The sequence below is a fragment of the Scyliorhinus torazame genome, chromosome 9, assembly GCF_047496885.1.
Source record: "Scyliorhinus torazame isolate Kashiwa2021f chromosome 9, sScyTor2.1, whole genome shotgun sequence".
NCBI classification, from domain to species: Eukaryota; Metazoa; Chordata; class Chondrichthyes; order Carcharhiniformes; family Scyliorhinidae; genus Scyliorhinus; species Scyliorhinus torazame.
Window position 1 is genome coordinate 5,649,431 of NC_092715.1, and position 27,377 is coordinate 5,676,807.

The window sequence follows — 27,377 nt, forward strand, 5'->3', positions numbered from 1 at the left end:
GCATCGCATTGGCGATGGCAGCCCCAGCCGACGGTGCCTCTGGCATCAGGGACGGGCACCCGGGCAGAGTCCCCCATGGTATCGGCCAGCGACGGAGCCTGTGGAGGGGAGGGGCCATGCGGGGGTGGAGCTTGCAGTGCCAGCCGTGGCCACCATGTAGCCCAGTGGAGCTGGTTGGGCACGGGGGAACGCACCAGGCTAATATGTCAGCCTTTCACCCCCTGCAGACAGTGGGTATTGGTATGCAACCAGCAATGGTGACCTTCCTGCTGGTCGCCGCAGCCCTGGGGGGAGCCCTGCGGCTGTACGAGCTGGAGCTGCTCGAGGAGGAGGAAGCTGCAGCAGCGGAGCGGACAGCAGCGGAGCGGGCAACAGCGGAGCGGGCAGGAGCGGAGCGGGCAGGAGCGGGCAGCAGCAGAGCGGGCAGCAGCGGAGCGGGCAGGAGCGGAGCAGGCAGCAGGGGTGCGGGCAGCAGTGGAATGGGCAGCAGCGGAGCGGGCAGGAGCGGAGCGGGCAGGAGTGGAGCGGGCAGGAGCGGGCAGCAACAGAGCGGGCAGCAGCGGAGCGGGCAGGAGCGGAGCGGGCAGGAGCGGAGTGGGCAGCAGTGGAATGGGCAGCAGCGGAGCGGGCAGGAGCGGAGCGGACAGCAGCGGAGCAGGCAGCAGCGGAGCGGGCAGGAGCGGGCAGCAGCGGAGCAGGCAGCAGCGGAGCGGGCAGGAGCGGAGCGGGCAGCAGTGGAATGGGCAGCAGCGGAGCGGGCAGCAGTGGAGCGGGCAGCAGCGGAGCAGGCAGCAGCGGAGCGGGCAGGAGCGGGCAGCAGCGGAGCGGGCAGGAGCGGGCAGCAGCGGAGCGGGCAGCAGCGGAGCGGGCAGGAGCGGAGCAGGCAGCAGGGGTGCGGGCAGCAGTGGAATGGGCAGCAGCAGAGCGGGCAGCAGCAGAGCGGGCAGCAGCGGAGCGGGCAGCAGAGGAGTGGGCAGCAGCGGAGCGGGCAGCAGCAGAGCGGGCAGCAGCAGAGGGGGCAGCAGCGGAACAGGAGGCTGTCGCTCAGGATGGAGAGCCAGCCGCCCAACAGGCCGAGGAGGTGCCACATGAGGCCTCGTGTGTACCGGCAGCGCCTGTCATTCGAGGACCTGCCGGACCGGGCATGTTGTCGGAGACTCCGGCTGGGCAGGGAGACAGTGCGGCTCATCTGCCAGATGATGGCACACCTGGCACCATGGCGGTGTGGGGGAGGACACCCGCTCCCGGTGGCCATCAAGGTGACGGTCATCCTGAACATTTACGCGACAGGGTCCTTCCTGACACCGAGTGGGGACCTGTCCGGGATCTCACACACCTCGGCGCACAGGTGCCTCCGCGCTATCACGGAGGCCCTGCCTGCCCAGGCAGCTCAATACATCCACTTCAATGTGGACCGAGCCCACCAGGATGCCCGGGCAGCGGGGTTCACCCCCATCGCTGGGATGCCCCGGGTCCAGGGGGTGATAGACGGGCACTGGCAGATAACAGGCCGCTCTGCACAAACCGAAAGGGTTCCATTCGATGAACACGCGGCTGATATGTGACCATCAGCTGCGCATCATGCCCGCCTGGGCAGTCTGCGCGGTTACTTCACCTTGCACACGCAACAAATCCTCACATGTTCGAGACGCACCCGCGGCTGGGGGGTTGGCTCCTGGGTGACAGGGGTTGTCCGCTGCACCGATCCGGAGGCCACAGACCAACCCCCCCCACCAACATCCACTCATTTCCTCTACCGCCCCCCACCCCCCGGCCAGACCAGACCAGCCCACCCCTCACATCCATCAGACAGAGCACCAGGACAGGTTACAATGGTGTTAACAGGAGTTTATTCTGGAGAAATATATATAGTACAAAGTAGAATATATAAAGTAGAAAGGAACATAAGCAAGGAGTCAGGAGAGGACATGGAAAGTTACGGAGAATCCCAAGGCAGTTTATACGTGTAGAAAGACCAATAAGGAGGAGGCATATGACACGCACGGCAGCTGGGATCAAGTGGATACCTTAAAGAATATAGAGGTTGTCGGACACACGTTTTTCCAATTAAGGGGCAATTTAGCGTGGCCAATCCACCTACCCTGCACATCTTTGGGTTGTGGGGGTGAGACCCACACAGACACGAGGAGAATGATCAAACTCCACATGGACAGTGACCCGCGGCCGGGATCGAACCCTGGCCCTTAGCGCCATGAGGCAGCAGTGCTAACCACTGCACCACCGTGCTGCCCCGTTGGAGTAGAGTAAAGGGAGAAATCGGGAGGGCAAAAAGGGGACATGAAATTGTCTTGGCAGATACGGCAATGGAAAATCTATAGAGCTTTTACAGATACATAAAGGGTAAAAGGGTGACCAGGGAGAGGGTGGGGCCTCTCAAGGATAAAGAAGGTCATCTATGTGCAGATCCACAAGGGATGGGAGAGGTCCCAAATGAATATTTTTCATTGGTAGTTACTGTTGAGAAAGGCACAAATGTTAGGGAAATGGAAAGTGATGTCTTGAGGAGTGTACATACCACAGAGGAGGTGCTGGAGGTATTAAAGCGCGTCAAGATAGATAAATCCCCTGGACCGGATGAAATGGATCCCAGGACGTTGTGGGAAGCGAGGGAGGAAATTGCCACAGGAGAGGTGCCTGAAGATTGGAGGTTGTAAATGTTGTACCCTTGTTTATGGAGGGCTGTAGGGATAAGCCTGGGAACTACAGGCCGGTTAGCCTAATGTCTGTGGTGGGTAAATTGTCAGAAGGTTTTCTTAGAGACAGGATCTACAGGCATTTGCAGAGGCAAGCACTGATTAGAGACAGTCAGCATGGCCTTGTAAGGGGAAAGTCATGTCTCACCAATTTGATTGGAGTTTTTGAAGGGGTAACCAAGAAGGTAGATGAAGGCAGTGCAGTCGACATTGTCTACATGGAATTTAGCAAGGCCTTTGACAAGGTACCACATGGAAGGTTGTTGCAAAAGGTTAAATCTCTCGGAATCCAGGAAGAGGTAGCCAATTGGATACAAAATTGTCTTGGCGACCCAAGCCAAAGGGTGGTTGTGATGGGGAAGCCTGTGACCAGCGGTGTGCCCCAGGAATCGGTGCTGGGTCCACTGTTATTTGTTATATATATTAATTATTTGGATGAGAAGGTAGAAGGCATGGTTAGTAAGTTTGCAGATGACACCAAGATTGGTGGCATTGTGGATAGTGAAGAAGGTTATACAAGATTGCAACAGGATCTTGACCAATTGGGCCAGTGGGCCGATCAATGGCAGATGGAGTTTAATTTGGATAAATATGAGGTGATGCATTTTGGTCGATCAAATCAGGGCAGGACCTGCTCAGTTAATGGTAAGGAGTTGGGGAGAGTTACAGAACAAAGAGATCTAGGGGTACAGAGTTATAAGGAGAGGTTGGATAGGCTGGGACTTTTTTCCCTGGAGTGTAGGAGACTTAGGGGTGATCTTATAGAGGTCTATAAAATAATGGGGGACGGAGATAAGGTAGATAATCAACATCTTTTCCCAAAGGTAGGGGAGTCTAGAACTAGAGGACAAAGGTTTAAGGTGAGAGGGGAGAGATACAAAAGAGACCAGAGGGGAAATGTTTTCACACAGAGGATGGTGAGTGTCTGGAACGGGCTGCCAGAGGCAGTGGTACAATTTTGTCCTTTAAAAAGCAGTTAGACAGTTACATGGGCAGGGTGGTTATAGAGGGATAGGGGCCAAATGTGGGCAAGTGGGACTAGCTTAGTGATAGAAACTGGGCGGCATGGACAAGCTGGGCCGAAGGGCCTGTTTCCATGCTGTAAACATCTACGACTCTAAGAGGGTAGCCAGGGTAATTATTGGAGAAATTATGGGCCAGGGTTTACTCCCATTTGGAAGCAAGTGGATGTATCAGTGAGAGACAGATGGTGAAGGGAAGGTCGTGTCTCACTAACTTGATCAAGTTATTCGAGAAAGATGATTGATGAAGGTAGGGCAGTGGATGTTGTCTAGCTGGACTTCAGTAAAGCCTTTGACAAGGTGCCTCATGGCAGACTGGTACAGAAGGTGAAGTCGCCTTAGCTATGAGGACCGGTTGAATAAACTCGGTTTGTTCTCACTGGAACGAAGGAGGTTGAGGGGCGACCTGATAGAGGTCTACAAAATTATGAGGGGCATAGACAGAGTGGATAGTCAGTGGCTTTTCCCCAGGGTAGGGGGTCAATTACTAGGGGGCATAGGTTAAGGTGCGAGGGGCAAGGTTTAGAGTAGATGTACGAGGCAAGTTTTTTACGCAAAGGGTAGTGGGTGCCTGGAACTCGCTACCGGAGGAGGTGGTGGAAGCAGGGACGATAGTGACATTTAAGGGGCATCTTGACAAATACATGAATAGGATGGGAATAGAGGGATACGGACCCAGGAAGTGTAGAAGATTGTAGTTTAGCCGGGCAGCATGGTCGGCACGGGCTTGGAGGGCCGAAAGGCCTGTTCCTGTGCTGTACTTTTCTTTGTTCTTTGTTGTTCTTTGTCGCATGGGATCAGAGGTGAGATGGCAAGATGGATACAGAACTGGCTCGGTCACAGAAGGCAGAGAGTAGCAATGGAAGGGTGCTTTTCTGATTGGAGGGCTGTGACTAGTGGCGTTCCTCAGGGATCAGTGCTGGGAGCTTTGCTGTTCATAGTATACAAGAACATAAGAACTAGGAGCAGGAGTAGGCCATCTGGCCCCTCGATCCTGCTCCGCCATTCAATGAGATCATGGCTGATCTTTTGTGGACTCAGCTCCACTTTCCGGCCCGAACACCATAACCCTTAATCCCTTTATTCTTCAAAAAACTATCTATCTTTATCTTAAAAACATTTAATGAAGGAGCCTCTACTGCTTCACTGGGCAAGGAATTCCATAGATTCACAACCTTTGGGTGAGAAGTTCCTCCTAAACTCAGTCCTAAATCTACTTCCCCTTATTTTGAGGCTATGCCCCCTAGTTCTGCTTTCACCCGCCAGTGGAAACAACCTGCCCGCATCTATCCTATCTATTCCCTTCATAATCTTATATGTTTCTATAAGATCCCCCCTCATCCTTCTAAATTCCAACAAATACAGTCCCAGTCTACTCAACCTCTCCTCGTAATCCAACCCCTTCAGCTCTGGGATTAACCTAGTGAATCTCCTCTGCACACCCTCCAGTGCCAGTACGTCCTTTCTCAGGTAAGGAGACCAAAACTGAACACATTACTCCAGGTGTGGCCTCACTAACACCTTATACAATTGCAGCATAACCTCCCTAGTCTTAAACTCCATCTCTCTAGCAATGAAGGACAAAACTCCATTTGCCTTCTTAATCACCTGTTGCACCTGTAAACCAACTTTCTGCGACTCATGCACTAGCACACCCAGGTCCCTCTGCACAGAAGCATGTTTTAATATTTTATCATTTAAATAATAATCCCTTTAGCGGTTATTCCTACCAAAATGGATAACCTCACATTTGTCAACATTGTATTCCATCTGCCAGACCCTAGCCCATTCACTTAGCCTATCCAAATCCCTCTGCACACTTCCGGTATCCTCTGCACTTTTGCTTTTTGTTATAATCTGCCGACTTACCATTGGCTGGGGACTAATGACAATCCCACAATCCTGTGGGAGTATGAGCTTCCCCAATGAGGGGGGCGGAGAAACCACTAGTAAACTCCCAGTATAAATAAAGCTGGCCAGTTCAGGAACCAGCAGAAAGGAGTATGTAGCAAGGGAAGTTACTGCTACTGTTATGTATATATGTTATAGTAAATAAATGTTATTACTTTGTATCCTTAAAACTCGTGCTGGATTCTTCGTGGCCCTTACAAAACTGGCGACGAAGGTAAAAGTGAATAGCTGTCGACACTGCTGAAGCCACCTCCCTGGATTTTTGTTGGATACAGGTTGGAAGTTGTTTTCTATTATACCATGCCTCTGTACGGACGTTTGGATGTTTTTGATGCTGCGCTGGAAAGCTGGAACCAGTACACACAACGGATGCGTTACTATTTCCGGGCAAACAATATCACCGAAAACGAGCGCCAGGTGGTCATATTGCTCACCGCCTGCGGCCCGCATACGTTTGGGGTGATTAGGAGCCTTACGTACCCAGCTGCGCCGGACACCAAAACGTTTGATGAACTTGTGAATATAGTGGGGCAACACTTTAACCCAACCACGTCCATGATAGTCCAGCGTTACCGGTTTAATACCGCTGAGAGGACCCCTGGAGAATCCCTTGCCGACTTCTATCCAGGCTACGCAGGATTGCGGAGTACTGTGACTATGGTGAGACCTTGTCTGAAATGTTACGCGACCGTTTGGTTTGCGGTATTAACAATGCAGCAACCCAGAGGAAGTTGTTAGCGGAGCCAACATTGACTTTTCAACAGGCCATTCAAATAATATTGTCCCGAGAGAGCGCAGAACGAGGAGTACAGGAGCTCCAGGGAATGGAAGTGCATGCCTTGGGGCGCAACCCCTTCCGTCCGAAAACGTCCCCCCGCACTCCTGCGGTACCTTGGGCGAGGCAACGACCGGACCGACGCCAGTGGCCGTCGGACATTCCACCCCGAAGGGAGCCTTCTCCAGAGCCAATGGATGAGGAGCCATGTCCGTGTCAGACTTGTAGGCGCCGACCCCATCACGGACGGCGGTCCTGGGGGTGCCAGAGGCGCCGTCGTTCCGACCGAAACTGGGACCAGCCCAGGGGCCGTAACTGGGACCAGCCCAGAGGCCGTACCTTCCATGTGGATGAACCTGCGGCGACCACTCCTGAGGACGTGGAGACGGAGGACGACTGCCTGCAGCTGCATTGTGTGGCAGCCCCCCGTGTGGCCCCCATTAAGGTGACAGTACGGGTCAATGGCCACCCGCTTGAGATGGAGTTGGACACTGGCGCAGCGGTCTCCGTGATCGCCCAGAGGACATTCGACCGCATCAAGCAGGGTATACAGACCCTTACACTAACTGACTCACAGGCCAGGTTGGCCACCTACACGGGGGAACCACTGGACATTGCAGGAACTACAATGACCCCTGTTGTTTATGGACGCCAGGAGGGGCGTTTCCCACTTATCGTGGTGCGCGGCCATGGGCCCAGCCTGTCGGGTCGGGACTGGTTGCGCCATTTGCAGTTGCAATGGCAGCACATCCTCCAAACAGTTTCTGAAGTGTTGACTGAGGTGCTAGGACGATACCCAGATGTATTCCAGCCTGGTTTGGGGAAAATAAAAGGGGCCGTAGCCCACATCCAAGTTGAACCAGGAGCCACGCCGCGCTATTTCCGGGCGCGCCCAGTGCCTTAGGCCTTGCTCGAGAAGGTAGAAGGGGAGCTCACTCGTTTGGAGAGTTTGGGTATTATCAGGCCCGTCCGTTTTGCTGACTGGGCAGCACCAATTGTCCCTGTAATGAAGCCAGATGCCACAGTTCGCTTGTGTGGCGACTATAAACTTACAGTGAATACGGTTTCCCGACTCGATCGATATCCAATGCCTCGCATAGAGGATCTCTACGCGAAGCTTGCAGGTGGATTCTCGTTCACAAAATTAGATATGAGTCACGCCTACCTGCAGTTGGAGCTGGACCCTGCCTCCCGACCATATGTAACGATTAATACACACCGGGGCCTGTATGAATACACACGGTTGCCCTTTGGAGTATCCTCTACCTGCGCAATTTTTCAACGTGTTATGGAGGGCATTTTGAGAGGTTTACCACGTGTGGCTGTCTACCTAGATGACGTGTTGATTACAGGGACGTCGGAGCAAGAGCATTTGGAAAATCTGGAGGCTGTCCTTAGACGCCTTTCGGAGGCTGGAGTCCGTTTACGTCACACAAAGTGCGTATTTCAGGCAAAAGAAGTAGTCTACCTAGGTTATCGGGTGGACCGCGAAGGTCTGCACCCCGTCGCAGAGAAGGTGCGTGCAATTCAACATGCCCCCACCCCGACTGACACTTCGCATCTTCGTTCTTTTCTCGGTCTCGTAAACTATTACGGGAAGTTCCTCCCCAATCTGGCAACTACGCTGGCCCCCTTACACCTGCTGCTAAAGAAAAATCACACCTGGGTTTGGGGTCAGCCGCAAGAAACCGCTTTCCGGCGGGTAAAGCAACAATTGTCGTCGTCTGGGTTACTAACCCACTATGATCCGGGAAAGCCTTTGCTCGTCACATGTGATGCATCCCCGTACGGTATTGGGGCCGTCCTGTCCCACAAGATGGAGAACGGGGCCGAGCGACCGATAGCTTTCGCCTCCCGCACATTGACTGCAGCGGAGAAAAAGTACGCGCAAATCGAGAAGGAGGGCCTGGCAGTGGTTTTTGCGGTGAAACGCTTCCACCAGTACGTGTACGGCCGCCATTTCACTATCGTGACTGATCATAAGCCCCTGCTGGGACTCTTCAGAGAGGATAAGCCAATACCGCCCATTGCTTCTGCACGGATCCAGCGCTGGGCTTTGTTGCTCGCTGCATACGAGTATTCTGTGGAGCACAAACCAGGTACGCAGACAGCAAATGCCGACGCACTGAGCCGATTGCCTTTATCGACCGGCCCCATGTCGACCCCCACGACCGGTGAGGTGGTTGCAACCCTAAATTTTATGGACACCTTGCCTGTCACGGCATCACAGATCCATGAGTGGACCCAGACGGAGCCAGTCCTGTCAAAGGTTCGGCACATAGTCCTGTATGGTGGGCAGCATAGACAGCTCCCAGGCGAGTTGCGGGCATTTTCCTCCAAGCTGTCAGAATTCAGTGTGGAAGACGGCATCCTCTTGTGGGGGACGCGTGTGATTGTCCCGGAAAAAGGCCAGGAGCTGATGCTAACAGACTTGCACAATGGGCACCCAGGCGTGACCAAAATGAAAATGTTGGCCCGGACTTATGTCTGGTGGCCAGGCCTCGACACCGACATTGAGAAGGTGGCCCAAAACTGCTCCATTTGCCAGGAGCATCAGAAGCTTCCGCCGGCCGCGCCCCTACATCACTGGGAATGGCCAGGGCGGCCTTGGGAGCGCTTGCATGCAGATTTCGCAGGCCCTTTTCAAGGATCCATGTTCCTTCTACTAATTGACGCCCAGTCCAAATGGTTAGAGGTGCATAAGATGCAGGGGACAACATCCTGCGCAACAATTGTAAAGATGCGTTTGTCCTTCAGTACGCATGGCCTCCCCGAGGTGCTGGTCACGGATAATGGCACTCCATTCACGAGTGAGGAGTTTGCGAGGTTCACGAAGATGAACGTCATCCGCCATATCCACACTGCCCCTTACCACCCGGCTTCAAATGGGTTGGCAGAGCGCGCAGTGCAGACATTCAAAAGAGGCCTAAAGAAGCAGTCTTCCGGATCAATGGGCACGAGACTGGCTCGCTTTTTCTTTACGTATAGGACCACCCCCCATGCGGTGACTGGGGTAGCTCCCGCAGAACTCCTAATGGGCCGGAGACTTCGCACCCGCCTTAGTATGGTTTTCCCGGACATTGGCGCAAAAGTACGCCGCACACAAGAACGGCAGGGACAGGGATTTTCTCGGCATCGGCCGATTCGGCAGTTTGCGCCCGGTGACCCAGTGTTTATTCGGAATTTTGCTGGTGGTGCCCAATGGGTTCCTGGTGTAATCTTTCGCCAAACGGGCCCTATATCTTACCAAGTGCAAGCCCAGGGTCGTCTCCAGCGAAAACATGTAGACCACGTTCGGTCCAGAAGACTATCCCCGCAAAAGATCCCCCGCCCCCGGAGCTCATTTCTACAGCCGCAGAGACCAGAGACAAGGGAAGGTAGTCCTCACAATCTTCCACTGGTGCCTCACTCGAAGCCTGCGCAGGTCGTTACGGGACCGAATGGAGATAGAGACGCTGACATGACGGAGGCAGCAGACTCTGACACCGAGATGGAGACACAGGATGCATCAGAGGGGGAATCCCCGGGTCCAAGGGCCGTGGATGTACAACCACGCCGTACATCACGGAAGCGCCGGTCTCCGTCTCGTTACACGCCGCCTGATCCAGCGCCGCGTGCAAATGGTGTCCGGCCTGCGGCCAAACGAGTCCGACGCCCTCCTTCGCCAGGGTCTTCGGTGGATTCCATGGACTTTGGGGGGGAGGGATGTTATAACCTGCCGACTTACCATTGGCTGGGGACTAATGACAATCCCACAATCCTGTGGGAGTATGAGCTTCCCCAATGAGGGGGGCGGAGAAACCACTAGTAAACTCCCAGTAAAAGTAAAGCTGGCCAGTTCAGGAACCAGCAGGAAGGAGTATGTAGCAAGGGAAGTTACTGCTACTGTTGTGTCTGTATGTTATAGTAAATAAATGTTATTACTTTGTATCCTTAAAACTCGTGCTGGATTCTTCGTGGCCCTCACAAAACTTTACCACTCATCTTAGTGTCATCTGCGAACATGGACACATTGCCCTTGGTCCCCAACTCAAATCATGTATGGAAATTGTGAACAATTGTGGGCCCAACACTGATCCCTGAGGGACACCACTAGCTACTGATTGCCAACCAGAGAAACACCCATTAATCCCCACTCTTTGCTTTCTATTAATTAACCAATCCTCTATCCATGCTACTACTTTCCCCTTAATGCCATGCATCTTTATCTTATGCAGCAACCTTTTGTGTGGCACCTTGTCAAAGGCTTTCTGGAAATCCAGATATACCACATCCATTGGCTCCCCGTTATCTACCGCACTGTTAATGTCCTCAAAAAATTCCACTAAATTAGTTAGGCACGACCTGCCCTTTATGAACCGACGCTGCGTCTGCCCCGAGGGGCTAGTTTAACACACGGCTAAATCGCTGGCTTTTAAAGCAGACCAAGGCCGGCCAGCAGCACGGTTCAATTCCCGTACCGGCCTCCCCGAACAGGCGCCGGAATGTGGCGACTAGGGGCCTTTCACAGTAACTTCATTTGAAGCCTACTCGTGACAATAAGCGATATTAAATGCGACAATTTCCATCCAGGTGCTGCACTGAGAGAGTGTCGCACTGTCAGAGGGTCAGTACTGACGGAGTGCCGCACTGTCAGAGGGTTAGTACTGAGGGAGTGCCGCACTGTCAGAGGGTCAGTACTGAGGGAGTGCCGCACTGTCAGAGGGTCAGTACTGAGGGAGTGTCGCACTGTCAGAGGGTCAGTACTGAGGGAGTGCTGCACTGTCAGAGGGTCAGTACTGAGGGAGTGTCGCAATGCCAGAGGGTCAGTACTGAGTGAGCGTCGCACTGCCAGAGGGTCAGTACTGAGGGAGTGCTGCACTGTCAGAGGGTCAGTACTGAGGGAGTGTCGCACTGCCAGAGGGTCAGTACTGAGGGAGTGTCGCACTGCCAGAGGGTCAGTACTGAGTGAGCGTCGCACTGCCAGAGGGTCAGTACTGAGGGAGTGCTGCACTGTCAGAGGGTCAGTACTGAGGGAGCGTCGCACTGCCAGAGGGTCAGTACTGAGGGAGTGCCCCACTGTCAGAGGGTCAGTACTGAGGGAGTGCCCCACTGTCAGAGGGTCAGTACTGAGGGAGCGCCGCACTGTCAGAGGGTTGGTACCGAGCGAGTGCTGCACTGTCAGAGGGTCAGTACTGAGGGAGTGCTGCACTGCCAGAGGGTCAGTACTGAGGGAGAACCGCACTGTCAGAGGGTCAGTACTGAGGGAGTGCCGCACTGTCAGAGGGTCAGTACTGAGCGAGTGCTGCACTGCCAGAGGGTCAGTACTGAGCCTGTGCCGCACTGTCAGAGGGTCAGTACTGAAGGAGTTCTGCACTGTCAGAGGGTCAGTGCTGAGGGAGTGCTGCACTGTCAGAGGGCCAGTACTGAGGGAGTGCCGCACTGTCGGAGGGTCAGTACTGAGGAGTGCTGTACTGTCAGAGGGTCAGTACTGAGTGAGCGTCGCACTGCCAGAGGGTCAGTACTGAGGGAGTGCTGCACTGTCAGAGGGTCAGTACTGAGGGAGTGTCGCACTGCCAGAGGGTCAGTACTGAGTGAGCGTCGCACTGCCAGAGGGTCAGTACTGAGGGAGTGCTGCACTGTCAGAGGGTCAGTACTGAGGGAGCGTCGCACTGTCAGAGGGTCAGTACTGAGGGAGTGTCGCCCTGCCAGAGGGTCAGTACTGAGGGAGTGTCGCACTACCAGAGGGTCAGTACTGAGTGAGCGTCGCACTGCCAGAGGGTCAGTACTGAGGGAGTGCTGCACTGTCAGAGGGTCAGTACTGAGGGAGCGTCGCACTGCCAGAGGGTCAGTACTGAGGGAGCGTCGCACTGCCAGAGGGTCAGTACTGAGGGAGTGCCCCACTGTCAGAGGGTCAGTACTGAGGGAGTGCCCCACTGTCAGAGGGTCAGTACTGAGGGAGCGCCGCACTGTCAGAGGGTCAGTACTGAGGGAGTGCCCCACTGTCAGAGGGTCAGTACTGAGGGAGCGCCGCACTGTCAGAGGGTTGGTACCGAGCGAGTGCTGCACTGTCAGAGGGTCAGTACTGAGGGAGTGCTGCACTGCCAGAGGGTCAGTACTGAGGGAGAACCGCACTGTCAGAGGGTCAGTACTGAGGGAGTGCCGCACTGTCAGAGGGTCAGTACTGAGTGAGTGCTGCACTGCCAGAGGGTCAGTACTGAGCCTGTGCCGCACTGTCAGAGGGTCAGTACTGAAGGAGTTCTGCACTGTCAGAGGGTCAGTGCTGAGGGAGTGCTGCACTGTCAGAGGGCCAGTACTGAGGGAGTGCTGCACTGACGGAGGGTGAGTACTGAGGGAGTGCTGCACTGTCAGAGGGTCAGTACTGAGGGAGCCCCGCACTGTCAGAGGGTCAGTACTGAGGGTGTGCTGCACTGTCGGAGGGTCAGTACTGAGGGAGTGCTGCACTGTCAGAGGGTCAGTACTGAGGGAGCCCCGCACTGTCAGAGGGTCGGTACTGAGGGAGTGCTGCACTGTCAGAGGGTCAGTACTGAGGGAGTGCTGAACTGTCAGAGGGTCAGTACTGAGGGAATACTGCACTGTCAGAGGGTCAGTACTGAGGGAGTGCTGCACTGTCAGAGGGTCAGTACTGAGGGAGTGTCGCACTGTCAGAGTCTCAGTACTGAGGGAGTGCTGCACTGTCAGAGGGTCAGTACTGAGGGAGTGCCGCACTGTCAGATGGTCAGTACTGAGGGAGTGCTGCACTGTCAGAGGGTCAGTACTGAGGGAGTGCTGCACTGTCAGAGGGTCAGTACTGAGGGAGTGCTGCACTGTCAGCGGGTCAGTACTGAGGGAGTGCTGCACTGTCAGAGGGTCAGTACTGAGGGAGTGCCGCACTGTCAGAGGGTCAGTACTGAGGAAATGCTGCACTGTCAGAGGGTCAGCACTGAGGGAGTGCTGCACTGTCAGAGGGTCAGTACTGAGGGAGTGCTGCACTGTCAGAGGGTCAGTACTGAGGGAGTGCTGCACTGTCAGAGGGTCAGTACTGAGGGAGTGCTGCACTGTCAGAGGGTCTGTACTCAGGGAGTGCTGCACTGTCAGAGGGTCAGTATGAGGCTGTGCCGCACTGTCAGAGGGTCAGTACTGAGGGAGTTCTGCACTGTCAGAGGGCCAGTACTGAAGGAGCGCCGCACTGTCAGAGGTCAGTACTGAGGGAGTGCCGCACTGTCAGAGTCTCAGTACTGAGGGAGTGCTGCACTGTCAGAGGGTCAGTACTGAGGGAGTGCTGCACTGTCAGAGGGTCAGTACTGAGGGAGTGCTGCACTGTCAGAGGGTCAGTACTGAAGGAGTGCCGCACTGTCAGAGGGTCAGTACTGAGGGAGCCCCGCACAGTCAGACGGTCAGTACTGAGGGAGTGCCGCACTGTCAGAGGGTCAGTACTGAGGGAGTGCTGCACTGTCAGAGGGTCAGTACTGAGGGAGTGCTGCACTGTCAGCGGGTCAGTACTGAGGGAGTGCTGCACTGTCAGAGGGTCAGTACTGAGGGAGTGCCGCACTGTCAGAGGGTCAGTACTGAGGAAATGCTGCACTGTCATAGGGTCAGCACTGAGGGAGTGCTGCACTGTCAGAGGGTCAGTACTGAGGGAGTGCTGCACTGTCAGAGGGTCAGTACTGAGGGAGTGCTGCACTGTCAGAGGGTCAGTACTGAGGGAGTGCTGCACTGTCAGAGGGTCAGTACTGAGGGAGCCCCGCACTGTCAGAGGGTCGGTACTGAGGGAGTGCTGCACTGTCAGAGGGTCAGTACTGAGGGAGTGCTGCACTGTCAGAGGGTCAGTACTGAGTGAGTGCCCCACTGTCAGAGGGTCAGTACTGAGGGAGCCCCGCACTGTCAGTGGGTCAGTACTGAGGGAGCCCCGCACTGTCAGAGGTTCGGTACTGAGGGAGTGCTGCACTGTCAGAGGGTAAGTACTGAGGGAGTGCTGCACTATCAGAGGGTCAGTACTGAGTGAGTGCCCCACTGTCAGAGGGTCAGTACTGAGGGAGCCCCGCACTGTCAGTGGGTCAGTACTGAGGGAGTGCTGCACTGTCAGAGGGTCAGTATGAGGCTGTGCCGCACTGTCAGAGGGTCAGTACTGAGGGAGTTCTGCACTGTCAGAGGGTCAGTACTGAGGGAGCGCCGCACTGTCAGAGGTGAGTACTGAGGGAGTGCCGCACTGTCAGAGTCTCAGTACTAAGGGAGTGCTGCACTGTCAGAGGGTCAGTACTGAGGGAGTGCCGCACTGTCAGAGGGTCAGTACTGAGGGAGTGCTGCACTGTCAGAGGGTCAGTACTGAGGGAGTGCCCCACTGTCAGAGGGTCAGTACTGAGGGAGCCCCGCACTTTCAGAGGGTCGGTACTGAGGGAGTGCTGCACTGTCAGAGGGTCAGTATTGAGGGTGTGCCGCACTGTCAGAGGGTCAGTACTGAGGGAGCCGCACTGTCAGAGGTCAGTACTGAGGGAGTGCTGCACTGTCAGAGGGTCAGTACTGAGGGTGAGCTGCACTGTCAGAGGGTCAGTACTGAGGGAGTGCTGCACTGTCAGAGGGTCAGTACTGAGGGAGTGCCGCACTGTCAGAGGGTCAGTACTGAGGGAGTGCTGCACTGTCGGAGGTTCAGTACTGAGGGAGTGCCGCACTGTCAGATGGTCAGTACTGAGGGAGTGCTGCACTGTCAGACGGTCAGTACTGAGGGAACGCCGCACTGTCAGAGGGTCAGTATTAAGGGAGTGCCGCACTGTCAGAGGGTCAGTACTGAGGGAGTGCCGGACTGTCAGAGGGTCAGTACTGAGGAAGTGCCGCACTGTCAGAGGGTCAGTACTGAGGGAGTGCTGCACTGTCAGAGGGTCAGTACTGAGGGAGTGCCGCACTGTCAGACGGTCAGTACTGAGGGAACGCCGCACGGTCAGAGGGTCAGTACTGAGGGAGTGCCGCACTGTCAGACGGTCAGTACTGAGGGAGTGCCGCACTGTCAGAGGGTCAGTACTGAGGGAGTGCTGCACTGTCAGCGGGTCAGTACTGAGGGAGTGCTGCACTGTCAGAGGGTCAGTACTGAGGGAGTGCCGCACTGTCAGAGGGTCAGTACTGAGGGAGTGCTGCACTGTCAGAGGGTCAGTACTGAGGGAGTGCCGCACTGTCAGAGGGTCAGTACTGAGGGAGTGCCGCCCTGTCAGAGGGTCAGTACTGAGGGAGTGCCGCACTGTCAGAGGGTCAGTACCGAGGGAGTGCCGCACTGTCAGTGGGTCAGTACCGAGGGAGTGCCGCACTGTCAGAGGGTCAGTACTGAGGGAGTGCTGCACTGTCAGAGGGTCAGTACTGAGGGAGTGCCGCACTGTCAGAGGGTCAGTACTGAGGGAGTGCTGCACTGTCAGAGGGTCAGTACTGAGGGAGTTCCGCACTGTCAGAGGGTCAGTACTGAGGGAGCGCCGCACTGTCAGATGGTCAGTACTGAGGGACTGCTGCACTGTCAGAGGATCAGTACTGAGGGAGTGCTGCACTGTCAGAGGGTCAGTACTGAGGGAGTGCCGCACTGTCAGAGGGTCAGTACTGAGGGAGTGCCGCAGTGTCAGAGGGTCAGTACTGAGGGAGTGCCGCATTGTCAGAGGGTCAGTACTGAGGTAGTGCCGCACTGTCAGAGGGTCAGTACTGAGGGAGCGCCGCACTGTCATAGGGTCAGTACTGAGGGAGTGCTGCACTGTCAGAGGGTCAGTACTGAGGGAGTGCTGCACTGTCAGAGGGTCAGTACTGAGGGAGTGCCGCACTGTCAGAGGGTCAGTACTGAGGGAGTGCTGCACTGTCAGAGGGTCAGTACTGAGGGAGTGCCGCACTGTCAGCGGGTCAGTCCTGAGGGAGTTCCGCACTGTCAAAGGGTCAGTACTGAGGGAGTGCTGCACTGTCAGAGGGTCCGTACTGAGGGAGTGCTGCACTGTCAGAGGGTCAGTACTGAGGGAGTGCCGCACTGTCAGACGGTCAGTACTGAGGGAACGCCGCACGGTCAGAGGGTCAGTACTGAGGGAGTGCCGCACTGTCAGACGGTCAGTACTGAGGGAGTGCCGCACTGTCAGAGGGTCAGTACTGAGGGAGTGCTGCACTGTCAGCGGGTCAGTACTGAGGGAGTGCTGCACTGTCAGAGGGTCAGTACTGAGGGAGTGCCGCACTGTCAGAGGGTCAGTACTGAGGGAGTGCTGCACTGTCAGAGGGTCAGTACTGAGGGAGTGCCGCACTGTCAGAGGGTCAGTACTGAGGGAGTGCCGCCCTGTCAGAGGGTCAGTACTGAGGGAGTGCCGCACTGTCAGAGGGTCAGTACCGAGGGAGTGCCGCACTGTCAGTGGGTCAGTACCGAGGGAGTGCCGCACTGTCAGAGGGTCAGTACTGAGGGAGTGCTGCACTGTCAGAGGGTCAGTACTGAGGGAGTGCCGCACTGTCAGAGGGTCAGTACTGAGGGAGTGCTGCACTGTCAGAGGGTCAGTACTGAGGGAGTTCCGCACTGTCAGAGGGTCAGTACTGAGGGAGCGCCGCACTGTCAGATGGTCAGTACTGAGGGACTGCTGCACTGTCAGAGGATCAGTACTGAGGGAGTGCTGCACTGTCAGAGGGTCAGTACTGAGGGAGTGCCGCACTGTCAGAGGGTCAGTACTGAGGGAGTGCCGCAGTGTCAGAGGGTCAGTACTGAGGGAGTGCCGCATTGTCAGAGGGTCAGTACTGAGGTAGTGCCGCACTGTCAGAGGGTCAGTACTGAGGGAGCGCCGCACTGTCATAGGGTCAGTACTGAGGGAGTGCTGCACTGTCAGAGGGTCAGTACTGAGGGAGTGCTGCACTGTCAGAGGGTCAGTACTGAGGGAGTGCCGCACTGTCAGAGGGTCAGTACTGAGGGAGTGCTGCACTGTCAGAGGGTCAGTACTGAGGGAGTGCCGCACTGTCAGCGGGTCAGTCCTGAGGGAGTTCCGCACTGTCAAAGGGTCAGTACTGAGGGAGTGCTGCACTGTCAGAGGGTCAGTACTGAGGGAGTGCTGCACTGTCAGAGGGTCAGTACTGAGGGAGTGCCGCACTGGTAGCGGGTCAGTACTGAGGGAGTGCTGCACTGTCAGAGTCTCAGTACTGAGGGAGTGCTGCACTGTCGGAGGGTCAGTACTGAGGGAGTGCTGCACTGTCAGCGGGTCAGTACTGAGGGAGTGCTGCACTGTCAGAGGGTCAGTACTGAGGGAGTGCTGCACTGTCGGAGGGTCAGTACTGAGGGAGTGCTGCACTGTCAGACGGTCAGTACTGAGGGAGTGCTGCACTGTCAGAGGGTCAGTACTGAGGGAGTGCTGCACTGTCAGAGGGTCAGTACTGAGTGAGTGCCCCACTGTCAGAGGGTCAGTACTGAGGGAGCCCCGCACTGTCAGTGGGTCAGTACTGAGGGAGCCCCGCACTGTCAGAGGGTCGGTACTGAGGGAGTGCTGCACTGTCAGAGGGTAAGTACTGAGGGAGTGCTGCACTGTCAGAGGGTCAGTACTGAGTGAGTGCCCCACTGTCAGAGGGTCAGTACTGAGGGAGCCCCGCACTGTCAGTGGGTCAGTACTGAGGGAGTGCTGCACTGTCAGAGGGTCAGTATGAGGCTGTGCCGCACTGTCAGAGGGTCAGTACTGAGGGAGCGCCGTACTGTCAGAGGTGAGTACTGAGGGAGTGCCGCACTGTTAGAGTCTCAGTACTGAGGGAGTGCTGCACTGTCAGAGGGTCAGTACTGAGGGAGTGCCGCACTGTCAGAGGGTCAGTACTGAGGGAGTGCTGCACTGTCAGAGGGTCAGTACTGAGGGAGTGCCCCACTGTCAGAGGGTCAGTACTGAGGGAGCCCCGCACTGTCAGAGGGTCGGTACTGAGGGAGTGCTGCACTGTCAGAGGGTCAGTATTGAGGGTGTGCCGCACTGTCAGAGGGTCAGTACTGAGGGAGCCGCACTGTCAGAGGTCAGTACTGAGGGAGTGCTGCACTGTCAGAGGGTCAGTACTGAGGGTGAGCTGCACTGTCAGAGGGTCAGTACTGAGGGAGTGCTGCACTGTCAGAGGGTCAGTACTGAGGGAGTGCCGCACTGTCAGAGGGTCAGTACTGAGGGAGTGCTGCACTGTCGGAGGTTCAGTACTGAGGGAGTGCCGCACTGTCAGATGGTCAGTACTGAGGGAGTGCTGCACTGTCAGACGGTCAGTACTGAGGGAACGCCGCACTGTCAGAGGGTCAGTATTAAGGGAGTGCCGCACTGTCAGAGGGTCAGTACTGAGGGAGTGCCGGACTGTCAGAGGGTCAGTACTGAGGAAGTGCCGCACTGTCAGAGGGTCAGTACTGAGGGAGTGCTGCACTGTCAGAGGGTCAGTACTGAGGGAGTGCCGCACTGTCAGACGGTCAGTACTGAGGGAACGCCGCACTGTCAGAGGGTCAGTACTGAGGGAGTGCCGCACTGTCAGACGGTCAGTACTGAGGGAGTGCCGCACTGTCAGAGGGTCAGTACTGAGGGAGTGCTGCACTGTCAGCGGGTCAGTACTGAGGGAGTGCTGCACTGTCAGAGGGTCAGTACTGAGGGAGTGCCGCACTGTCAGAGGGTCAGTACTGAGGGAGTGCTGCACTGTCAGAGGGTCAGTACTGAGGTAGTGCCGCACTGTCAGAAGGTCAGTACTGAGGGAGTGCTGCACTGTCAGCGGGTCAGTACTGAGGGAGTGCTGCACTGTCAGAGGGTCAGTACTGAGGGAGTGCTGCACTGTCAGAGGGTCAGTACTGAGGGAGTGCCGCACTGTCAGAGGGTCAGTACTGAGGGAGTGCCACACTGTCAGAGGGTCAGTACTGAGGGAGTGCCGCACTGTCAGAGAGTCAGTACTGAGGGAGTGCTGCACTGTCAGAGGGTCAGTACTGAGGGAGTGCCGCACTGTCAGAGGGTCAGTACTGAGGGAGTGCCACACTGTCAGCGGGTCAGTACTGAGGGAGTGCCACACTGTCAGCGGGTCAGTACTGAGGGAGTGCCGCACTGTCAGAGGGTCAGTACTGAGGGAGTGCCACACTGTCAGCGGGTCAGTACTGAGGGAGTGCCACACTGTCAGCGGGTCAGTACTGAGGGAGTGCCACACTGTCAGCGGGTCAGTACTGAGGGAGTGCCACACTGTCAGTGGGATGACCTTTCTGTGATTGAAGTTGATTTTGTTCCCTGTTTTTTTAGACAGGTTGGCCTTCTGATATTTTGGGGGAATTCTCTTTTCCATCTTTCACCTTTTTGGAGGACATTGAAGATGAACCTGCTGATGTGGTGGAAGTTGTCATGGCAACAAGGGACCCCCATGCGAGTGTTGGTGACGAGCTGGTGAATTTGGGCAGTGTTGCTGTGTCAATGGACATGGAGCGGGATTCCAAATTTGTGGATCATGACAGCCACGCCCTTCGTCCGGGGAATACCTGGGACATAATTCTGAAACGGAATCCCATGGAAACGTCAGGAACCTATCTGAAGGAAGGGGAGATTCTGTCGGGCAAGCTGGACAACCTGTACCATTCCTCAGCTTCCGATTGCCCAGTGGTAATAAATCTCCATCCACTCACCCTCCTGATGGGCACAAGCCCACTCCCGACCCCCAATCCTCGAGGAGAAGGTGTTTGTGTTGACGGGGCACTGGCTGGACATATCGAGAAACAGTGTCCCTGGGGTGGCCTGGTGCTCGAGGCCTTGTCAACTCAGTCACTGGCCCCTGCCTTCATGCAATACGTGGTGATGCCAGCAGGGGGAAGGCTGCTGGCCTCGGAGCCCGGGGTTAGCGGGGCTGACGAATCACTGCGTCCCTCTAGGCTGGAGTACACTAAAATCTTGAGGCTTGACCATGAGTCGGCCCAGTGTTTCCTGTCCACTGACCCCTCGGTGACCAGTGATGGGCCCACTCTCCTGGGAGAAGCCATGACAGCTGAGGTCCCAGGTGATGGTCAATGAATGCTCCTTGTCTCCTGCCTCTGCTGGACATGACTAATCTCTCCAGCAAGCTCCCAGCATCACAACATGTCCTGGCCTCATTCTGTAATGAACCTACTTTAATAAAGTTTATCCACTTAAACCTTTGAACTGTCTAAAGACTCCACTTTCTCAATTCATTTTTACTAAAGAGTTGGAGAGGTCCAGGGTCCATACTCAGTCTGTGCATTCACCCAGCTGACAATTCATGAGCGAAGCTGCAGACACTGTGTAAACCTGGGAAGGTAAGCTGTGTGGAGGATACACATTGTTTGCAAACTATTCGGGTTTTTCCTGGTCATTTCCTGTTTATCCCCTTATCTTCCTTTTCCTTTATTTTGCTCTTTTGATCTGTGGATGGTTGGTGGACATGTCGCTTTAAGGCAACCCGACTGCGAGGAGTCTGTACCTTTAATTCAAACAGAAGAACCGTAAGGCTAGGCTGGTTTTAACTGGTGATTACAGATGGCATCAGTAAGGCCCCGGTTTGATTGATTGGCTGCTGGCCAATGAATGGGTCCAAAAGGCTGTGATCCGCCCGGTAACAGGTGGTGATTGGATCTGACGCCACTGGAATATTCCAAGGGTTGAGTTTGGCTACAGTTATAATCTTGGCAGCCGTAGGAAAGGTCCTGCTATCCACTGTGGTCCTGAACTAGCAGCGAGCCTGGATAAATCTATGTACCGGCAGAGTCCAGAACCGACCAACCCTCCCTCCTGAAAAGCAAAGACTGAACTGACCAACTCCATCGACAGGAAGAATGTGGACCTCCAGATAAAGGCCCAGTGTGAGAAGGAACAAGGTGTCTCTCCAGAACGCCTGCTGCCTGTGTGTACTGCAGTTTCAGTTTACGCTACTTACAAACAGGAACTCCCAGTCCGGGAATAACGGGAACACCCAGTCCAGGACAAACAGGGAACTCCCAGTCCAGGACTAACAGGAACTCCCAGTCCAGGACTAACGGGAACTCCCAGTCCGAGACTAATGGTAACTCCCAGTCCGCGATTAACGGGAAATCCCAGTCCGGGATAAATGGGAAATCCCAGTCCAGACTAACAGGAACTCCCAGTCCGGGACTAACAGGAACTCCCAGTCCGGGACTAACGGGAACTCCCAGTCCGGGACTAACGGGAACTCCCAGTCTGGGACTAACGGGAAAACCCAGTCCGGGACTAACAGGAACTCCCAGTCCGGGACTAACAGGAACTCCCAGTCCGGGACTAAGACTAACAGGAACTCCCAGTCCGGGACTAACGGGAACTCCCAGTCCGGGACTAACGGGAACTCCCAGTCCGGGACTAAGGCTAACAGGAACTCCCAATCCGGGATAACCCAGTTGAGGGCAGCACGGTAGCATTGAGGATAGCACAATTACTTCGCAGCTCCAGGGTCCCAGGTTTGATTCCGACTTGGGTCACTGTCTGTGCAGAGTCTGCACATCCTCCCCGTGTGTGCGTGGGTTTCCTCCGGGTGCTCCGGTTTCCTCCCACAGTCCAACGATGTGCAGGTTAGGTGGATTGGCCATAATAAATTGCCGTTCGTGTCCAAAATTGCCCTTAGTGTTGGACTGGGTTATGGGGATAGGGTGGAGGTGTTGACCTTGGGTAGGGTGCTCTTTCCAAGAGACAGTGCAGACTCGATGGGCCGAATGGCCTCCTTCTGCACTGTAAATTCTATGATAACCGGAACTACCAGTTCGGGACTAACGGGAACTCACAGTCCGGGACTAACGGGAGCTCCCAGTCTGGGACTAATTGGAACTCCCATTCCGGGACTGACAGGAACTCCCAGTCCGGGACTAACGGGAATTTCCAGTCCGGGAGTAACAGGAACTCACAGTCCGGGACTAATAGGAAATCCCAGAAAAGGACTAACGGGTACTCCCAGTCCGGGACTATCGGGAATTCACAGTCCGGGACTAACAGGAACTACCAGTCCGGGACTAACAGGAACTACCAGTCCGGGACTAACGGGAACGCCCAGTCTGGGACTAAAACTAACAGGAACTCCCAGTTCGGGACTAACGGGAACTTCCAGTCCGGGACTAACGGGAACTCCCACTCCGGGACTAAGACTAACAGGAACTACCAGTTCGGGACTAACGGGAACTCCCAGTCCGGGAACGGGAACTCCCAGTCCGGGACTAAGGGAACTGCCAGTCCGGGAACGGGAACTCCCAGCCCGGGACTAAGACTAACAGGAACTCCCAGTTCGGGGCTGTTTAGCACAGGGCTAAATTGCTGGCATCCGGGACTATTGGGAAATCCCAGGAAAGGACTAACGGGAACTCCCAGTCCGGGACTAATGGGAATTCCCGGTCCGGGATTAACAGGAACTCCCAGTCCGGGACTAAGACTAACAGGAGCTCCAAGTTTGGAGCTGTTTAGCACAGGGCTAAATCACTGGCTTTGAAAGCAGACCAAGGCAGGCCAGCAGCACGGTTTGATTCCCGTAACAGCCTCCCCGAACAGGCGCCGGAATGTGGCGACTAGGGGCTTTTCACAGTAACTTCATTTGAAGCCTACTTGTGACAATAAGCGATTTTCATTTTTAATTTTCAACTCCCAGAAAAGACTAGCGGGAACTCCCAGCCCGGGACTAACGGGAACTCCCAGTCCGGGACTAACGGGAACTCCCAGTCCGGGACTAACGGGAACTCCCAGTCCGGGACGAAAGGGAACTCCCAGTCCGGGACTAACGGGAACTCCCAGATCGGGACTAATGGGAACTCCCAGTCCGGGACTAGCGGGAACTCCCAGTCCGGGACTAACGGGAACTCCCAGTCCGGGACTAACGGGTTCTCCAAGAAAAGGACTAACAGGAACTCCCAGTCCGGGACTAACGGGTTCTCCAAGAAAAGGACTAACAGGAACTCCCAGTCCGGGACTAATGGGAACTCCAGGCCCGGGACTAACGGGAACTCCCAGTCCGGGACTAGCGGGAACTCCCAGTCCGGGATGAACAGGAACTCCCAGTCCGGGACTAAGACTAACATGAACTCCCAGTCCGGGACTAACGGGAACTCACAGTTCGGGACTAACGGGAGCTCCCAGTCTGGGACTAATTGGAACTCCCATTCCGGGACTGACAGGAACTCACAGTCCGGGACTAACGGGAATTTCCAGTCCGGGAGTAACAGGAACTCACAGTCCGGGACTAATAGGAAATCCCAGAAAAGGACTAACGGGTACTCCCAGTCCGGGATTATCGGGAATTCACAGTCCGGGACTAACAGGAACTACCAGTCCGGGACTAACGGGAATTCACAGTCCGGGACTAACAGGAACTCCCAGTCCGTGACTAACGGGAACGCCCAGCCCGGGACTAAAACTAACAGGAACTCCCAGTCCGGGACTAAGGGAACTACCAGTTCGGGACTAACGGGAACTCCCAGTCCGGGACTAAGGGAACTGCCAGTCCGGGAACGGGAACTCCCAGTCCGGGACTAAGACTAACAGGAACTCCCAGTTCGGGGCTGTTTAGCACAGGGCTAAATTGCTGGCTTCCGGGACTATTGGGAAATCCCAGGAAAGGACTAACGGGAACTCCCAGTCCGGGACTAATGGGAATTCCCGGTCCGGGATTAACAGGAACTCCCAGTCCGGGACTAAGACTAACAGGAGCTCCAAGTTTGGAGCTGTTTAGCACAGGGCTAAATCACTGGCTTTGAAATGAGACCAAGGCAGGCCAGCAGCACGGTTCAATTCCCGTAACAGCCTCCCCGAACAGGCGCCGGAATGTGGCGACTAGGGGCTTTTCACAGTAACTTCATTTGAAGCCTACTTGTGACAATAAGCGATTTTCATTTTTAATTTTCAACTCCCAGAAAAGGACCAACGGGAACTCCCAGCCCGGGACTAACGGGAACTCCCAGTCCGGGACTAACGGGAACTCCCAGTCCGGGACTAACGGGAACTCCCAGCCCGGGACTAACGGGAACTCCCAGTCCGGGACTAACGGGAACTCCCAGTCCGGGACTAACGGGAACTCCCAGTCCGGGACTAACGGGAACTCCCAGTCCGGGACTAACGGGAACTCCCAGAAAAGGACTAACGGGAACTCCCAGTCCGGGACTAACGGGAACTCCCAGTCCGGGACTAACGGGAACTCCCAGCCCGGGACTTACGGGAACTCCCAGCCCGGGACTAATGGGAACTCCCAGAAAAGGACTAACGGGAACTCCCAGCCCGGGACTAACGGGAACTCCCAGTCTGGGACTAACGGGAACTCCCAGTCCGGGACTAACAGAAACTCCCAGACTGGGACTAACGGGAACTCCCAGTCCGGGACTAACGGGAACTCCCAGCCCGGGACTTACGGGAACTCCCAGCCCGGGACTAACGGGAACTCCCAGTCCGGGACTAACGGGAACTCCCAGCCCGGGACTAACGGGAACTCCCAGCCCGGGACTAACAGGAACTCCCAGTCCGGGACTAACGGGAACTCCCAGCCCGGGACTTACGGGAACTCCCAGCCCGGGACTAACGGGAACTCCCAGTCCGGGACTAACAGGAACTCCCAGCCCGGGACTAACAGGAACTCCCAGCCCGGGACTAACAGGAACTCCCAGTCCGGGACTAACAGGAACTCCCAGTCCGGGACTAACAGGAACTCCCAGCCCGGGACTAACGGGAACTCCCAGCCCGGGACTAACAGGAACTCCCAGCCCGGGACTAACGGGAACTCCCAGCCCGGGACTAACAGGAACTCCCAGCCCGGGACTAACGGGAACTCCCAGCCCGGGACTAACGGGAACTCCCAGCCCGGGACTAACAGGAACTCCCAGCCCGGGACTAACGGGAACTCCCAGCCCGGGACTAACAGGAACTCCCAGTCCGGGACTAACGGGAACTCCCAGCCCGGGACTAACGGGAACTCCCAGCCCGGGACTAACAGGAACTCCCAGCCCGGGACTAACGGGAACTCCCAGCCCGGGACTAACAGGAACTCCCAGTCCGGGACTAACGGGAACTCCCAGCCCGGGACTAACGGGAACTCCCAGTCCGGGACTAACAGGAACTCCCAGTCCGGGACTAACGGGAACTCCCAGCCCGGGACTAACGGGAACTCCCAGCCCGGGACTAACGGGAACTCCCAGCCCGGGACTAACGGGAACTCCCAGCCCGGGACTAACGGGAACTCCCAGCCCGGGACTAACGGGAACTCCCAGCCCGGGACTAACGGGAACTCCCAGCCCGGGACTAACAGGAACTCCCAGCCCGGGACTAACGGGAACTCCCAGCCCGGGACTAACAGGAACTCCCAGTCTGGGACTAACGGGAACTCCCAGTCTGGGACTAACGGGAACTCCCAGCCCGGGACTAACAGGAACTCCCAGTCCGGGACTTACGGGAACTCCCAGCCCGGGACTAACGGGAACTCCCAGTCCGGGACTAACAGGAACTCCCAGTCCGGGACTAATGGGAACTCCCAGTCCGGGACTAATGGGAACTCCCAGCCCGGGACTAACGGGAACTCCCAGTCCGGGACTTACGGGAACTCCCAGCCCGGGACTAACGGGGACTCCCAGTCCGGGACTAATGGGAACTCCCAGATCGGGACTAACGGGAACTCCCAGTCCGGGACTTACGGGAACTCCCAGCCCGGGACTAACGGGAACTCCCAGCCCGGGACTAACGGGGACTCCCAGTCCGGGACTTACGGGAACTCCCAGCCCGGGACTAACGGGGACTCCCAGTCCGGGACTAACGGGAACTCCCAGCTCGGGACTAACAGAAACTCCCAGTCCGGGACTAATGGGAACTCCAGGCCCGGGACAAACGGGAACTCCCAGTCCGGGACTAACAGAAACTCCCAGTCCGGGACTAACGGGAACTCCCAGTCCGGGACTAACGGGGACTCCCAGTCCGGGAGTTACAGGAACTCCCAGATCGGGACTAACGGGAATTCCCGGTCAGGCACTAACAGGAACTCCCAGTCAGGCACTAACAGGAACTCCCAGTCTGGGACTAATTGGAACTCCCATTCCGGGATTGACAGGAACTCCCAGTCCGGGACTAACGGGAATTTCCAGTCCGGGAGTAACAGGAACTCACAGTCCGGGACTAATAGGAAATCCCAGAAAAGGACTAACGGGTACTCCCAGTCTGGGATTATCGGGAATTCACAGTCCGGGACTAACAGGAACTACCAGTCCGGGACTAACGGGAACGCCCAGTCCGGGACTAAAACTAACGGGAACTCCCAGTCCGGGACTAACGGGAACTGCCAGTCCGGGACTTACGGGAACTCCCAGTCCGGGACTAACGGGAACTCCAGGCCCGGGATGAACAGGAACTCCCAGTCCGGGACTAAGACTAACATGAACTCCCAGCCCGGGACTAACGGGAACACCCAGTCCGGGACTAACGGGAACTCCCAGACTGGGACTAACGGGAACTCCCAGACTGGGACTAACGGGAACTGCCAGTCCGGGACGAATGGGAAATCCCAGAAAAGGACTAACGGGAACACCCAGTCTGGGACTAACGGGAATTCCCGGTCTGGGACTAACAGGACTCCCAGTCCGGGACTAACGTGAACTCCCAGTCCGGGACTAAGACTAACAGGGATTCCCAGTTTGGGACTGTTTAGCACAGGGCTAAATCGCTGGCTTTCGGGACTAATGGGAAATCTCAGAAAAGTACTAAAAGGAACTCCAAGTACGGGACTAACGGGAATTCCTGGTCCGGGACTAACAGGAACACCCAGTCCAGGACTAACGGGAACTCCCAGTCCGGGACTAAGACTAACAGGAACTCCCAGTTCGGGGCTGTTTAGCACAGGGCTAAATCGCTGGCTTTGGAAGTAGACCAAGGCAGGCCAGCAGCACGGTTCGATTCCTGAAACAGCCTCCCCGAACAGGCGCCGGAATGTGGCGACTAGGGGCTTTTCACAGTAACTTCATTTGAAGCCTTCTTGTGACAATAAGCGATTTTCATTTTTCATTTTTCATTTTCAACTCCCAGAAAAGGACCAACGGGAACTCCC

The 27,377-nt window shown here is 56.0% G+C and overlaps 1 protein-coding gene across 1 annotated transcript in view; it reads left to right on the plus strand.

Annotated features, from left to right (window-relative positions):
* The window catches only part of LOC140429052 (prolactin receptor-like), a 239,687-nt gene extending 219,227 nt beyond the window's left edge, over positions 1-20,460 (plus strand). The window contains 1 exon segment of the mRNA XM_072515584.1: positions 19,610-20,460. Within this exon segment, the coding sequence (XP_072371685.1) occupies positions 19,610-20,368 (759 nt within the window). The 3' untranslated portion in view covers positions 20,369-20,460.
* The last annotated feature ends 6,917 nt before the right edge of the window (positions 20,461-27,377 follow it).